The sequence below is a fragment of the Leptodactylus fuscus genome, chromosome 3 (assembly GCF_031893055.1).
Source record: "Leptodactylus fuscus isolate aLepFus1 chromosome 3, aLepFus1.hap2, whole genome shotgun sequence".
In the NCBI taxonomy this organism is placed as follows: Eukaryota; Metazoa; Chordata; class Amphibia; order Anura; family Leptodactylidae; genus Leptodactylus; species Leptodactylus fuscus.
In genome coordinates, this window is record NC_134267.1 from 139,822,813 (window position 1) to 139,837,365 (window position 14,553).

Below are 14,553 nucleotides of genomic sequence, written 5' to 3' on the forward strand. Positions count from 1 at the left end.
GAAGAAAGAGAAATGAGCCTCTTATGCAAAAGTTAGTGTGAATTTGAAGTGTTTGCTTGTACAACATATTGTGATGTTTTCCTTAAGGTGCATTCACATTTAGAGTGAAATTTCACCATCCGCACTCTGCAATCTTATAGAATTGTCCTGGTTTCTTAGGGCCCCTTCACACGGAGTTTGCGCTCTGTGTATTCTGTATATGCGCTGTGTATTCTGTACATTTTACACGTGTAAAAATACATGTGTAAAATGTAGTTAGCCATTGAGTTCAATGGCATGTTCGTATAACGCACGTCTTTTTGCACGCGTCTTTTTGCGCACACGTCTGCGTGTGCGCAAAAAGACGCGCGTTATACGAACATGCCATTGAACTCAATGGCTAACTACATTTTACACGTGTATTGTAAAATGTACAGAATACACGGAGCGTAAACTCCATGTGAAGGGGCCCTTATTTTACACGTGTATTTTGCAAAAATACACGCGCGTTTATTCCGTGTGAAGGCTCCCTTAGTCAGCAAGTGTATTGGTATATTGGTCTATTTCACGTGAACAAGGTTAGCTATAACTGACATATAAACCGAATTTATAGTAATTTTGCAAACAATAATGATTTCCCACTTGTATCAAAGATGGCATAAGACGTAGGCTACTTAAAAATTAGAAATTTGGAGGTTTTTTTGCAATTAGATATTGAGGCGGAATCCACCTCAAAATCTGCCTCAAGAAATGCCTTTCATTCATTTCAATTTGAGTCAGTAGAAAATTTTCAGTTAGAGGTTGATTTGTTAACGTTCAAACATCTATTGGCTTATAGTACACAGATATTCTTTACTGTGGGTTACCAAAGCTCCCATGTTCACTATGGAAGCCTTTCTATACTGTTTCCAACAAAATGAAAAGGTACATATATCACAGCAAGGTTGTAACGAGCTTTAGAGTGGCAATGTGAAGTTTCATAGTAAGTACAGTTCAAGAAAGAGATGAGAAAAATCATGGCTAAAGAGAAGAGCGAATAAGCATTGTGTACATCCATCTACAGGGAGCATTAATGTTGTTTAGCTGTACAAGGTATAAGAAAAAATATATCCTTGTACCGTGTTAGCCAGTGGATATGAAATGAAAATTTTTTTTGAGAGAAGTCCTCAGTAGTTGATACCTTTTTCAATGGCTAACTTAAAAATTTTTTTTATGACATATGATTTTGATGTCATCAAAAAATTTTTTAAGTTAGCCATTAAAAAAGGTATCAACTACTGAGGACTTCTCTGAAATTTTTTTTTTCATTAGCTGTACAATAGTAACTAAACCTTTCTGAAGATTTTTACGGCTTATATGGAGCAGAAAGTATGAACTTAACTCAATATCTACAATATCTTCATATACAGCAAAAACATCTGGTTATTTTTTTATATTATTATTTATTTTACAGTGCCATTAATTCCATAGTGATAGCACAGTATACACAAAAACTAACTAGATGACCAAGATTATACAAGTAGGAAACATGACCATTCTCGCAATTGCTTACAATCCATAAAATTTATTACAAATAAATTTGTAATAAACATATTTTCTACAAGATTAAATTTAAATGCTACTTAAACATGTTATTAGTTTTTCCTATTATTTTCTATAGAATATAATATCATCTGAACAGCGAAACAAGTAATATTTCATTTTCATAGTATGTGACATTTCTTAGAGTCCATGTTCTCCAAACTTGTTATAGAACTTTCAACTTCAAAAGAAATAACTTTATTTACAGTTGTGTGCTTTTCACTTTCTTCACTTAATCTTTGACTGTATCACTCTCCAGGATTCTGCTTTTATCTTCAGCAGTTTCAAAAGGAAAGCAATGAGTATTTGTGTCCGCCTTTTGCTTTTCTATTATTATCCAGTGCATTTTATACGTCAACTTTTCTACTTTTTCAGATTTAAGATTCAAGCAAGTAACATATCGATATAATTTCAGAAGAGTGTAAAGTTCACTGCATCTGATTGAATCAGATTGCATATATACATCTGTATGAGCCACAAAGGAAATGTGGAAGCAGTTGCCTGATTGCACTATTTTCTGGGTTAGCCAAGGAGAAAAAGACAAGCAAGATTTAGAATAAGAATTTCGAGAAATGTAGGGACATTAACTGCAGCAACCAAAAGAGTTTACATTTCTGAACAATTTGTAATACCCTAATGATTCGCCTATTGCTATCAATGTTACTCTTTACGCAATATGAAGAACATGCTAAACTGTTATATTATTATGAATGAAGACAAGAAATTGTTTCAATTGTTCTAAGTGACAATTCATAATGTGGGCAAATTCAGGATACACGTGGACAATTTATGGGTACTTTTCCTTGATTGACATCCCATTCAGTACAGCTCTGACTTACACAGTGAGATGTTAATAAGGCCATTTTATTATGACCATGAAATGACATGGACAAGAAATATGGTTTACATTTCCTTGCCAGATTACATAGTCATCTATGATGCTAGATGTCCCTGCCTCCCCACAGGACTGTAGTTATGTTTTCAGCATAGGATAGTTGTCCTCTTGAGAAGTAGGGACTTCTAGCCTCCTAGAGGAATATGGTGCTGGGAGTCAAATTCATATGAGTCATGGTCAGGCTAGTGAAATCTGCCTTATTGACATCCCACTAGGCATATGAAGTCAGCACAGTACTGACTGGTGGTAAACAAGAAAGAGTGGCCATGACTTCTCCATATCATTATGATTGGTCTAATGAAGAACAAGTAACATTATAACCATGGCTTGTCACTGCTTTAGCACCATGCAAATGACTACAGGAAAGAAACGCGTGACATGCATTGTTATAATGTCACTTTCTACATCCTAGTAAAAAGAATAACATCTACAGCAGTATTTACAAGCACTAGTTTAATAATGAAATATCTGTTGACAGATTCCCTTTAAGACTGATGAACATCTGTAGATTTATGTAACAAACTATCATCTCCAACCAAAAATTCCAACGAAATTCCATCTGAGAAAATTTTAATGATTTAAAATTAGTTTATTGTTACATCTGCACTAGTATAGTTCATATCACAGCTGGGGAATTAATTGCAAAAAACAAACCTAAGCATTTTCCTTTTTCTTCTACAGCGATCACTTGCGGTCATCCTGGAAATCCAGCTCATGGAATTACAAATGGAAGTGAATTTAATTTAAATGATGTGGTGAATTTCACTTGTAACACAGGTTATATACTTCAGGGGCCCTTTCAAGCACAATGTCGCAGTAATGGAATGTGGAGCAGCTCTCTTCCAACTTGTCGAGGTAGGAACCCCTCGGTCATGTACATGTTTAAGTTCTCTACTTGCCCTTCTTACCTGATTGTTTGTTTAGTAAAAGTCGCATAGATACAAAGTTCCAACAAAACAATATACAATAGAAATGTTTGGCACTACCGCAAGACAAGAAGTCGGCACTACTCAGGAGCTTCCACCTATTTTTCCCCAAAAGTGCTTTCTAAATAACCACCCAAAATGCTGCTCCTCTTTATTCCCCACTTCTTAAATGTTCCCAGTGACAAAACATGGCAGTTCCATCTCCAACAATACAAACATTTTGTTACAGAAAGGATTAGGCAGGGAGAAGGGATTAAACAGGGAGCCAATCGGTCCTGACTACGAAAGGTGCCAGTATAAGAGAATGCTTGTCATTTGCATGTGAGCAGTGGTGTAACTACTGCTGTAGTGGAGGCAGCCGTGAGTAGAAGCGGGGATTGGCAAGTAAGGCTGCAGGCCCACAGCAAGAGTATTTGTTGGACAAACCCTACGAGATTGGGGTCTCTTCAGACCTTACAGTATAATGATCAGAGGCCCAGGCTTGACTTGCCGTCTCTGGGACTCTGGACAGATGTCATATGGGTCAGGCTAGTATCACAATGCTATACTGTGTGAAGGACCACTGTGGGACATTACAGTGTGTGGAGAGTCTGCTATAGAACATTACATTGTATGGAGAGTCCACTATAGAACATTATACTGTGTGGAGGGGCAATTGTGGGACATTATACTGTGTGGAAGGGTCACTATGACACATTATAGTGTGTGGAAGGGCCACTATGGGAAATTATACTGTGTGAAGGGACCGCTATGGAACATTTTACTGTGTGTAGAGTCCACTATCAGACATTATACTGTCTGGGAGGGCTACTATAGGATATTATACTGTGTGGAGAGGCTACTGTGAGACTTATTACTGTATTGAGGACATTATACTGAGTGGATGGGTTGGTATGGGACATTATATCGTGGGAAGGGGCCGCTATGGAATACAATACTCTCTGAAGGGCACTTTGGGACATTATAGTGTATGTATATGGGATGATATAACGTGGGGGGGCCAGGAAAGGGGCACTATGCTGTGTGGTGCTGGAGGGGCAGTTTTGCCCGTGGCAAGGCCAGGTAGGCCGAAGGGTGGGTAAAAGTGGCTGTGGCTAGGCTACTCAAAATACATAGGCAATAGAGATGAGCGAACAGTGTTCTATCGAACACATGTTCGATCGGATATCAGGGTGTTCGCCATGTTCGAATCGAATCAAACACCGCGTGGTAAAGTGCGCCAAAATTCGATTCCCCTCCCACCTTCCCTGGCGCCTTTTTTGCACCAATAACAGCGCAGGGGAGGTGGGACAGGAACTACGACACCGGGGGCATTGAAAAAAATTGGAAAAAGTCATTGGCTGCCGAAATCAGGTGACCTCCATTTTAGACGAATAGTGGATTTCAAATCCGGGTCATATGAGAATGTGAACTTTGTGACTATGAGACAGGGATAGCTGTACAGGCAGGGATAGCTAGGGATAACCTTTATTTAGGGGGGAATGTTATTAAAAATAACTTTTTGGGGCTCTATCGGGTGTGTAATTGTGAGTTTTGTGAGATAAACTTTTTCCCATAGGGATGCATTGGCCAGCGCTGATTGGCCGAATTCCGTACTTTGGCCAATCAGCGCTGGCTCTGCTGGAGGAGACAGAGTCTAAGATCGCTCCACACCAGTCTCCATTCTGGTCTGACCTTAGACTCCGCCTCCTCCAGCAGAGCCAGCGCTGATTGGCCGAATTCCGTACTCTGGCCAATCAGCACTGGCTAATGCATTGTATTGGCGTGATGAAGCAGTGCTGAATGTGTGTGTTTAGCTCAACTACACTGGTGGAGTAGTTGAGCTAAGCACACAGATTCAGCTCTGCTTCAATCAGCGCTGGCCAATGCATTCTATTAGCTTGATGAAGCAGAGTGTGCACAAGGGTTCAAGCGCACCCTCGGCTCTGATGTAGCAGAGCCGAGGCTGCACAAGGGTTCAAGCGCACCCTCGGCTCTGATGTAGCACACACATTCAGCACTGCTTCATCACGCCAATAGAATGCATTGGCCAGCACTGATTGGCCAGAGTACGGAATTCGGCCAATCAGCGCTGGCTCTGCTGGAGGAGGCGGAGTCTAAGGTCGGACCAGAATGGAGACTGGAGCGATCTTAGACTCCGCCTCCTCCAGCAGAGCCAGCGCTGATTGGTCGAGTTCCGTACTCTGGCCAATCAGCGCTGGCCAATGCATTCTATTAGCCCGATGAAGTAGAGCTGAATGTGTGTGCTTAGCACACACATTCAGCTCTACTTCATCGGGCTAATAGAATGCATTGGCCAATCAGCGCTGGCCAATGCATTCTATTAGCGTGAACTGAGTTTGCACAGGGGTTCTAGTGCACCCTCGGCTCTGCTACATCAGATTGCTACATCTGATGTAGCAGTGCCGAGTGTGCATCAGATGTGTAGTTGAGCAGAACTGGCTCAGCACTGCTAAGTCTCTGCATTCGCATAGGAATGCATAGGCCAGCCTTCGGCCAATCAGCGCTGGCTCTGCCGGAGGAGGCGGAGTCTAAGGTCGGACCTGAATGGAGACTGGTGTGGAGCGATCTTAGACTCCACCTCCTCCAGCAGAGCCAGCGCTGATTGGTCGAGTTCCGTACTCTGGCCAATCAACACTGGCCAATGCATTTCTATGGGGAAAAGTTAGCTTGCGAAAATCGCAAGCTGACAGGGATTTCCATGAAATAAAGTTTTATGCCCCCAGACATGCTTCCCCTGCTGTCCCAGTGTCATTCCAGGGTGTTGGTATCATTTCCTGGGGTGTCATAGTGGACTTGGTGACCCTCCAGACACGGATTTGGGTTTCCCCCTTAACGAGTATATGTTCCCCATAGACTATAATGGGGTTCGAAACCCATTCGAACACTCGAACAGTGAGCGGCTGTTCGAATCGAATTTCGAACCTCGAACATTTTAGTGTTCGCTCATCTCTAATAGGCAACTTACTGTAGATATCCATTTTTCCATATGTCCTAAATAAAGTTATTGGATTTGATCGTCAAATGCTGAGTACTCTCCATCTTACAGTTGATATTGCATTTAGGTGCCAACTGTTTGAGCTACTACACACTGTTTACTTGCTTTGCAAGGTCGCAGAGCAATATTTTTTTTTTTTTAAGTCTTTAAATACATCAAGAAAAAATGAAATGAAAATGGTCCAATACATGTGTTCCCCACCTTCATGTCCATTTATTGAAGGCAAACACAGCTCTAAGTAGAAATATTTCTGTAAAAATACATTTCCCATATAAAATAAATTTTATCATTGCTTCATGCTCCATAGCCACAGGGAGTTAATAAAATCCATTTACACACACAGCAAAGTAAATCAATTCTTTCGATCTAAATATTCATTCCCCCTTTAAATATACAAAACTTGGTGGAAGAAATCTACATATCTTCGCATGCTTTATCTAGAATGAATCTCTTTTGACTTGTATACAGTACATCCCATTTCACTACAGAACGAAGCTCGGAACAGGCTTTACTAGATTGTTGTCAAAGCTTCAAGGACTAAATTGATTTAGTCACTAATGGAAATTCATGTCACTAGATCCTTGATAAGATATTTAGTTTTAAGATTTGTAATGTGCAGGAAAGTTTCTGAACCAGTGACATCAGACATATCTGCTAGATTTAGGATGCCTTTTTTTTCACTTGAATTGACTTCTTACTTCTTCCTATGTGTCATTCCTTTGCTTGTCTCTAAACCCTATATGTATACTGTAGTGCAAGTTGTTCAATAGACATGAAAGAAAACATACAATATACAGATGTAGCAAGCCTGTGGGGAGAATGATCCACAATGTTAGATACATGAATTTAAAACTGGTCATTGGTGTTAGTTACAGTAAATTTTTCAAACTGGTGGTATGGTGTGACGTGGGGTGGTACAGTGCAGACCCAGTACTCCATTAAATTAACACTATACAATCGGTCTATACTATAAGCTATGGCATAGAGCAAAACATAATGTGCAATAAGTCCAAACAGATCACGGTGGATTAAATTGACTTAGAAATTTAATTGTCACAGTTCCAACAAGGTTTCTGCCATTTTGTGGGCAAAAAAAATGTGCTACATGTTTTAATATTCTTATTGTCAAAAATTATGAAGCTGCAGACAAAACCCTGGTAGAACACAGCCTAAATATCCCCTAGTGGATCTAGTCTAAGCAAACTTCTGTTTGATAACAGCCTGCACTTCAGACTGATACAATTATCAAATATTGTACATTGATAGATACCTTGCAAAACACCTTCAGGCCAAGGGAGAGATGTATTGATATCACAGATGATAGCCTAGACTATTTTCAGAGACTATGACATGAGATATATACTGGGGGAGTTTATTGAGATTGGTGTTTCATATACCAGTCTTCATTCCTTCATTGGCATGACATGTGCCAGAATTCTTAAGGTCTGGTCCCTTAAATAGACACTGTTGTTACAACAAACCTTACATAAATTAAAGTGCAAAAAAACTGCAGAATGCAAGTCATCTACAGTCTAGAATAAACATTGCTCCTCATGTATACACAAGTGTCGGCTCATCTTCAAAAGTTATGTGAAATGACAGGTATGCTTTAAAGATTGTCTATCAGCTCCTTAGTCACTAAACCACTAGTATGGTACGTACATGATATGAATATGATTCCAATTATACCATTCAAATGCCGATGAGCCACTAGGATGCCTGTAAAAACCTGTTTAAAGAGATATGCACATTATCTTCATGGAACACAGGAGGCACTGACTTCAGTCTCTGCGCACAGCCGTGTCATTAATAAATACACCCATCCATACACCCAGCCTTTTGTTTGGTCCCCCTGGGCAGTGGAAGAGCAGCATCATCAGCCCTGCTGTCACTGAGTGCTGCGCCAAAATCCTGTGCATGCGCATCACGCTCATATAGTACTACATGCGCAGGGTTTCAGTGTGATGCTCAAAGACCGCAGGGCTAATGATGCTGCTCTTACACTGCCCAAGGGGGCCAAACAAGATGCCTGGGTAGGTGTATATATTGATGATGCAGCTGTACCCAGGAGCTGTGCTCTGCAAAACTTATTTGCATATCTCTTAAAACAGGTTAGTGGCTCATCAGCATTTGAAAGACATAGTTGGAATCATATTTATATCATGTACATTACCATAGCAGTTGTTTTACAGTGGCTCAATGTTCTGGCTCAAGTGTTAGTAAATTTATCAGGCTGTAGCTTCCCACCTTGGTTCCCACGCCAACCTGGCCACTTTTATTTATTTGTTTTTCGGTGCAAAATAACCATGCACCAAAAATGGGACTTTTATGCCAAAAATACCCTGGTATATTCTATTTACTTTCAGCATGTTAACAAGAATGCTTTTACCAAGAGACATAGTAAAACACCCACACACCATGACAAAAAGCTATAACAGCAGCGGAACCTGATAAGCTTCAAGAGCTTGTCACAGTCAGCCTGAAATGTTGCTATAAAATGTTTGGATGCATCTCAAGAATACTACAATAAAATTTCATTTTTGCATCAAAAATCCAAAGTGTGCTTTTCCTCGTATAAGGGATATCCAAAAATGGTGGCAACTCAAAACATAATACTTAAAAAGTCAAACAATATTTCATTATACATCAATTAAGGGGAGTTATAAAGGGATCAACCTGAACTTAACATTCCCTGCATTGCAGATGAAAACTTTTGACTAAATATAACAGTAAACAATTGCAGAATACAAGTTTAATGCAGAGAGGTCTCTCCTGAGGCTGAGGAGCCTTGGCCACATGGGAGACCCCACTGAGAATGACGGCACCTCACTCATACAAACCTGCTGACTACAAGTGCAACTTGACCTCTGCACGTCATTGTAAAAGACCTATTATCACACAGAAGCCCAACTCTATGGACACAATCTTGACATTTGGATACAATGTGATGTAAGCTGTAGTGTCAAAACCACCAGTGGTTTCTGCAGATTTTTTTTTTACCTATTGTGGAACCCATTCTCACTTGTAGGTGGAGGCCTGAAGACAGTTACTCTAGCAACATGTACCCTCAGACATAGTATATACACATAAAAGAGAGTAAAAAAAAAGACTGTCATTCATCCAAGCAAATATAAAATAGTACAATTGTAGTGCAAGAGACTATCCAACATGAGCTATATATGTACCCAATAGAGCCTATCTCACATGGGAAAAGGATCCAAGTGAATAAAATACACAACCTTGTAATAAATAGTAATAGCCCATAGATAGCCAATTGTGTCTAAAAAGGTGTATGTGAATACACTAATTAAGCACCATAAGCGTAATAGTATTATTCAAAATGAAATGACCTACCCATATTGAGCATCAAAGTGCACACCAACGTCCTCTGATCCGCCCCAAAGTACGTTTCAGATAAGTGCCTAGAAGAAAGCACTTATCCGACACGCGTGTTGGGGCAGGTCAGAGGACTTTGGTGTGGACTTTGGCACCATGTAGGGCCAATTCACCCAAAATGATTCTTACAAGTTTTTGTTTTGTTGGAAAATGAAGCTTCAAAAATCTATGCAAATTTACATGACTTGCAGCTTCCAGGAGACCTACACAGAAGGTCCATGACTGCTCTGTTACCCAGCTAAAATATGTCACTAAGCCTTATTCTCCCTCTATTCCAGGGAAGGTAAGGATGTAACCCAGCAACATCTTCCACTCTTACAGGATTCATACTCTACCACCCCTTAACAAACTGCAGTGTCATGGCACCATCTGTCATCTTCTTCAGAGTGGCCTGCTGTGATAGTAGTATATCAGCCAGGGACAGAAATAGACTTGACAGGCTGGTTAGAAGGGCCATCTCTGTCCTGGGGAGCCCCCTGGACCCAGTACAGGTGGTGGATTACAGAGGGATACTGTCCATGCTGGGGAATAGCTCCCATCCCATTTATGGGCAGTACTGTCAGTAACTGACTATTCACCCTAAGTGTGAGAAGCAGTGCTATCAGAGGTCCTTCCTCCCAAATGTGGTCAGGCTGTATAATCAACATCAGGCTAAGCGAAGATCACTCTGCACAGAGAACTAGATGATCCTGAAGTCTTCCTTTTTCTTCTTAGTTTCTATGACTCCTAGTATCTGTTTCTATCTGTTATTCTATGCTTGTATGTTTTGTTTTTTCTTGTAATATATTATGATATTATCCATTCTGCTGTAACACACTGAATTTCCCCATAGTGGGACTAGTAAAGGATTGTCTTATCGTATCTTACTATCTGCCTTGCTCTGCCCTCTTCCACTCCCCAGTACATGTACTGTAGAATTGTTCCTCCCTTTCTGCCTTTCTCTATCTTGTCTGTTTACTTAAAACAAGGCAGTTTATGAGACAAAACATTTTAGGTTTAGTTCTATAAAACTGATAAACTCCTTTACCATTTGACACTTTATTAAAGTTGTTGTTCCCTTTAATACTAATATTTTGTTAGCACAGATCTTGTTATGAGAATTTTAGGATATAATGAGGTCCTGAGGGGTAAGTCCTGTCATGTCATTTCTGATATATAATTAGAGGTACACTTTAGGTACTTACTGGTGACAATGCGATTTGCCAGTCTGAGTGATAGTAATCTGTGATGGAGCATAATGATACAGCATAGAGATGCCAGTGAGACATCTATACTTTAGACATACTGCAGTCACATTAGTTTGTGTGTCCATGTAAACACTTGCTATGTGTTCTATAGTTAATATGGTAGATGTATTTTAGTTGTCTATATGTAATTTAGGCAACTTTTCCTACTGCTGTGGACTTTTCCCTACTTAATATTCTCTGTTCATTTGGTGTCTGTGAAGAACAACTTTTCTACTTTGTCTTCTGCTCCTCTACAAAAATCTATTTCTGCAGATGACTCAAATTGCATGTCATGAATCGTGACAATTATTTGGATCCTCTGCTTACTTACATCCTTGCCCTTTTGCGTGTTGTCCTACATCATTACCTGTCCTTAATCAAACTGTTTCAACAAGCAGCTTCAGTGTCGGCCTAGAATAGAAATTTCTGCAGCGGAGTGTTTATGAACGCTGTCACACTAATGCTTTTAATGCATGCTGATCCCGAGCAATAAAATGTCTAGGCGCAATTCAGATTTACATAATATGTATAATGACAAGTGACTGTATAATGCAGTTGCCTGCTATAATAATTATAGTGTTGAAAAATACCTATAAAATAAGCCCTATATATAGTACAAATAAAACGATACGGTGCGAGACACAGGAATACCTGCAGTATAACACTTACTTCCCAAGGATTCTTCAGTAAAGTAGTCTCATTACAAAAAGCATTGTTAGGCTTTCCAAACTAAGATGTCTAGTGTGTTTAATACTTCATAAGTAGACCATATCTGTATGTCTGTGGCCCAACATAGTGTTTAGAGAATGGGATTGGGGTAAGTTACAAAGGACTAGGGACAATGTTAGCAAAAAGTGTACAGAATTCTTAAAGGGATAGTGTCATTAAAGATATAGTTACATCTCGAAAGTGTTTTTTTGTGCAAAAATTGGGACATTTGTTCATTTTACACCCTGCTTGCCTATTTTCAAAAAAGCAGGTAGAGCAAGACGGGGATAAAAGAAGGCTAGAAGAGGAGGTCTTGACAAATTTATTATAACTTATACCACAAAACTGGCACAAATTTAAGCTGAAACCTAAGCCAATCCTGACTAGTATACAGAAGGCAATTTCCTCCCATGATGCACTTGAATTATTAAGAGGCTCTTAATAATTCTAGTTCATCTTGCACCCGCACACAAAGTGTTGGTCTTAATAAATCGGCCCCATTGACTTTTGTGTATTGATTTTAATGGCCCTGCTTAGAATGTTATTTCACATTGCCGATAACAGTGTAACTTCAATCCAATATCCAAATAGCTTTCGTGCCTGAAAAATATTGAATTGAAATTACTACTACAAGGTGAACACATTCACAGAAAATATTCTATTTTTACATACAGCCTACACATTCTACACTTCCAAGTTAGCATTAGAGATGAGCGAACACTAAAATGTTCGAGGTTCGAAATTCGATTCGAACAGCCGCTCACTGTTCGAGTGTTCGAATGGGTTTCGAACCCCATTATAGTCTATGGGGAACATAAACTCGTTAAGGGGGAAACCCAAATTCGTGTCTGGAGGGTCACCAAGTCCACTATGACACCCCAGGAAATGATACCAACACCCTGGAATGACACTGGGACAGCAGGGGAAGCATGTCTGGGGGCATAAAAGTCACTTTATTTCATGGAAATCCCTGTCAGTTTGCGATTTTCGCAAGCTAACTTTTCCCCATAGAAATGCATTGGCCAGTGCTGATTGGCCAGAGTACGGAACTCGACCAATCAGCGCTGGCTCTGCTGGAGGAGGCGGAGTCTAAGATAGCTCCACACCAGTCTCCATTCAGGTCCGACCTTAGACTCCGCCTCCTCCGGCAGAGCCAGCGCTGATTGGCCGAAGGCTGGCCAATGCATTCCTATGCGAATGCAGACTTAGCAGTGCTGAGTCAGTTTTGCTCAACTACACATCTGATGCACACTCGGCACTGCTACATCAGATGTAGCAATCTGATGTAGCAGAGCCGAGGGTGCACTAGAACCCCTGTGCAAACTCAGTTCACGCTAATAGAATGCATTGGCCAGCGCTGATTGGCCAATGCATTCTATTAGCCCGATGAAGTAGAGCTGAATGTGTGTGCTAAGCACACACATTCAGCACTGCTTCATCAAGCCAATACAATGCATTAGCCAGTGCTGATTGGCCAGAGTACGGAATTCGGCCAATCAGCGCTGGCCAATGCATTCTATTAGCCCGATGAAGTAGAGCTGAATGTGTGTGCTAAGCACACACATTCAGCACTGCTTCATCAAGCCAATACAATGCATTAGCCAGTGCTGATTGGCCAGAGTACGGAATTCGGCCAATCAGCGCTGGCTCTGCTGGAGGAGGCGGAGTCTAAGATCGCTCCACACCAGTCTCCATTCAGGTCCGACCTTAGACTCCGCCTCCTCCGGCAGAGCCAGCGCTGATTGGCCGAAGGCTGGCCAATGCATTCCTATGCGAATGCAGACTTAGCAGTGCTGAGTCAGTTTTGCTCAACTACACATCTGATGCACACTCGGCACTGCTACATCAGATGTAGCAATCTGATGTAGCAGAGCCGAGGGTGCACTAGAACCCCTGTGCAAACTCAGTTCACGCTAATAGAATGCATTGGCCAGCGCTGATTGGCCAATGCATTCTATTAGCCCGATGAAGTAGAGCTGAATGTGTGTGCTAAGCACACACATTCAGCACTGCTTCATCAAGCCAATACAATGCATTAGCCAGTGCTGATTGGCCAGAGTACGGAATTCGGCCAATCAGCGCTGGCCAATGCATTCTATTAGCCCGATGAAGTAGAGCTGAATGTGTGTGCTAAGCACACACATTCAGCACTGCTTCATCAAGCCAATACAATGCATTAGCCAGTGCTGATTGGCCAGAGTACGGAATTCGGCCAATCAGCGCTGGCTCTGCTGGAGGAGGCGGAGTCTAAGATCGCTCCACACCAGTCTCCATTCAGGTCCGACCTTAGACTCCGCCTCCTCCGGCAGAGCCAGCGCTGATTGGCCGAAGGCTGGCCAATGCATTCCTATGCGAATGCAGACTTAGCAGTGCTGAGTCAGTTTTGCTCAACTACACATCTGATGCACACTCGGCACTGCTACATCAGATGTAGCAATCTGATGTAGCAGAGCCGAGGGTGCACTAGAACCCCTGTGCAAACTCAGTTCACGCTAATAGAATGCATTGGCCAGCGCTGATTGGCCAATGCATTCTATTAGCCCGATGAAGTAGAGCTGAATGTGTGTGCTAAGCACACACATTCAGCACTGCTTCATCAAGCCAATACAATGCATTAGCCAGTGCTGATTGGCCAGAGTACGGAATTCGGCCAATCAGCGCTGGCCAATGCATTCTATTAGCCCGATGAAGTAGAGCTGAATGTGTGTGCTAAGCACACACATTCAGCACTGCTTCATCAAGCCAATACAATGCATTAGCCAGTGCTGATTGGCCAGAGTACGGAATTCGGCCAATCAGCGCTGGCTCTGCTGGAGGAGGCGGAGTCTAAGGTCGGACCTGAAT

The 14,553-nt window shown here is 41.3% G+C and overlaps 1 protein-coding gene across 2 annotated transcripts in view; it reads left to right on the plus strand.

Annotated features, from left to right (window-relative positions):
* The window catches only part of CSMD1 (CUB and Sushi multiple domains 1), a 1,381,920-nt gene that overhangs the window by 1,275,113 nt on the left and 92,254 nt on the right, over positions 1-14,553 (plus strand). For both annotated transcript variants that reach the window (XM_075268411.1, XM_075268410.1), the window contains one exon: positions 3,137-3,310. In XM_075268411.1, the coding sequence (XP_075124512.1) occupies positions 3,137-3,310 (174 nt within the window). The remainder of the gene's footprint in view (positions 1-3,136; positions 3,311-14,553) is intronic.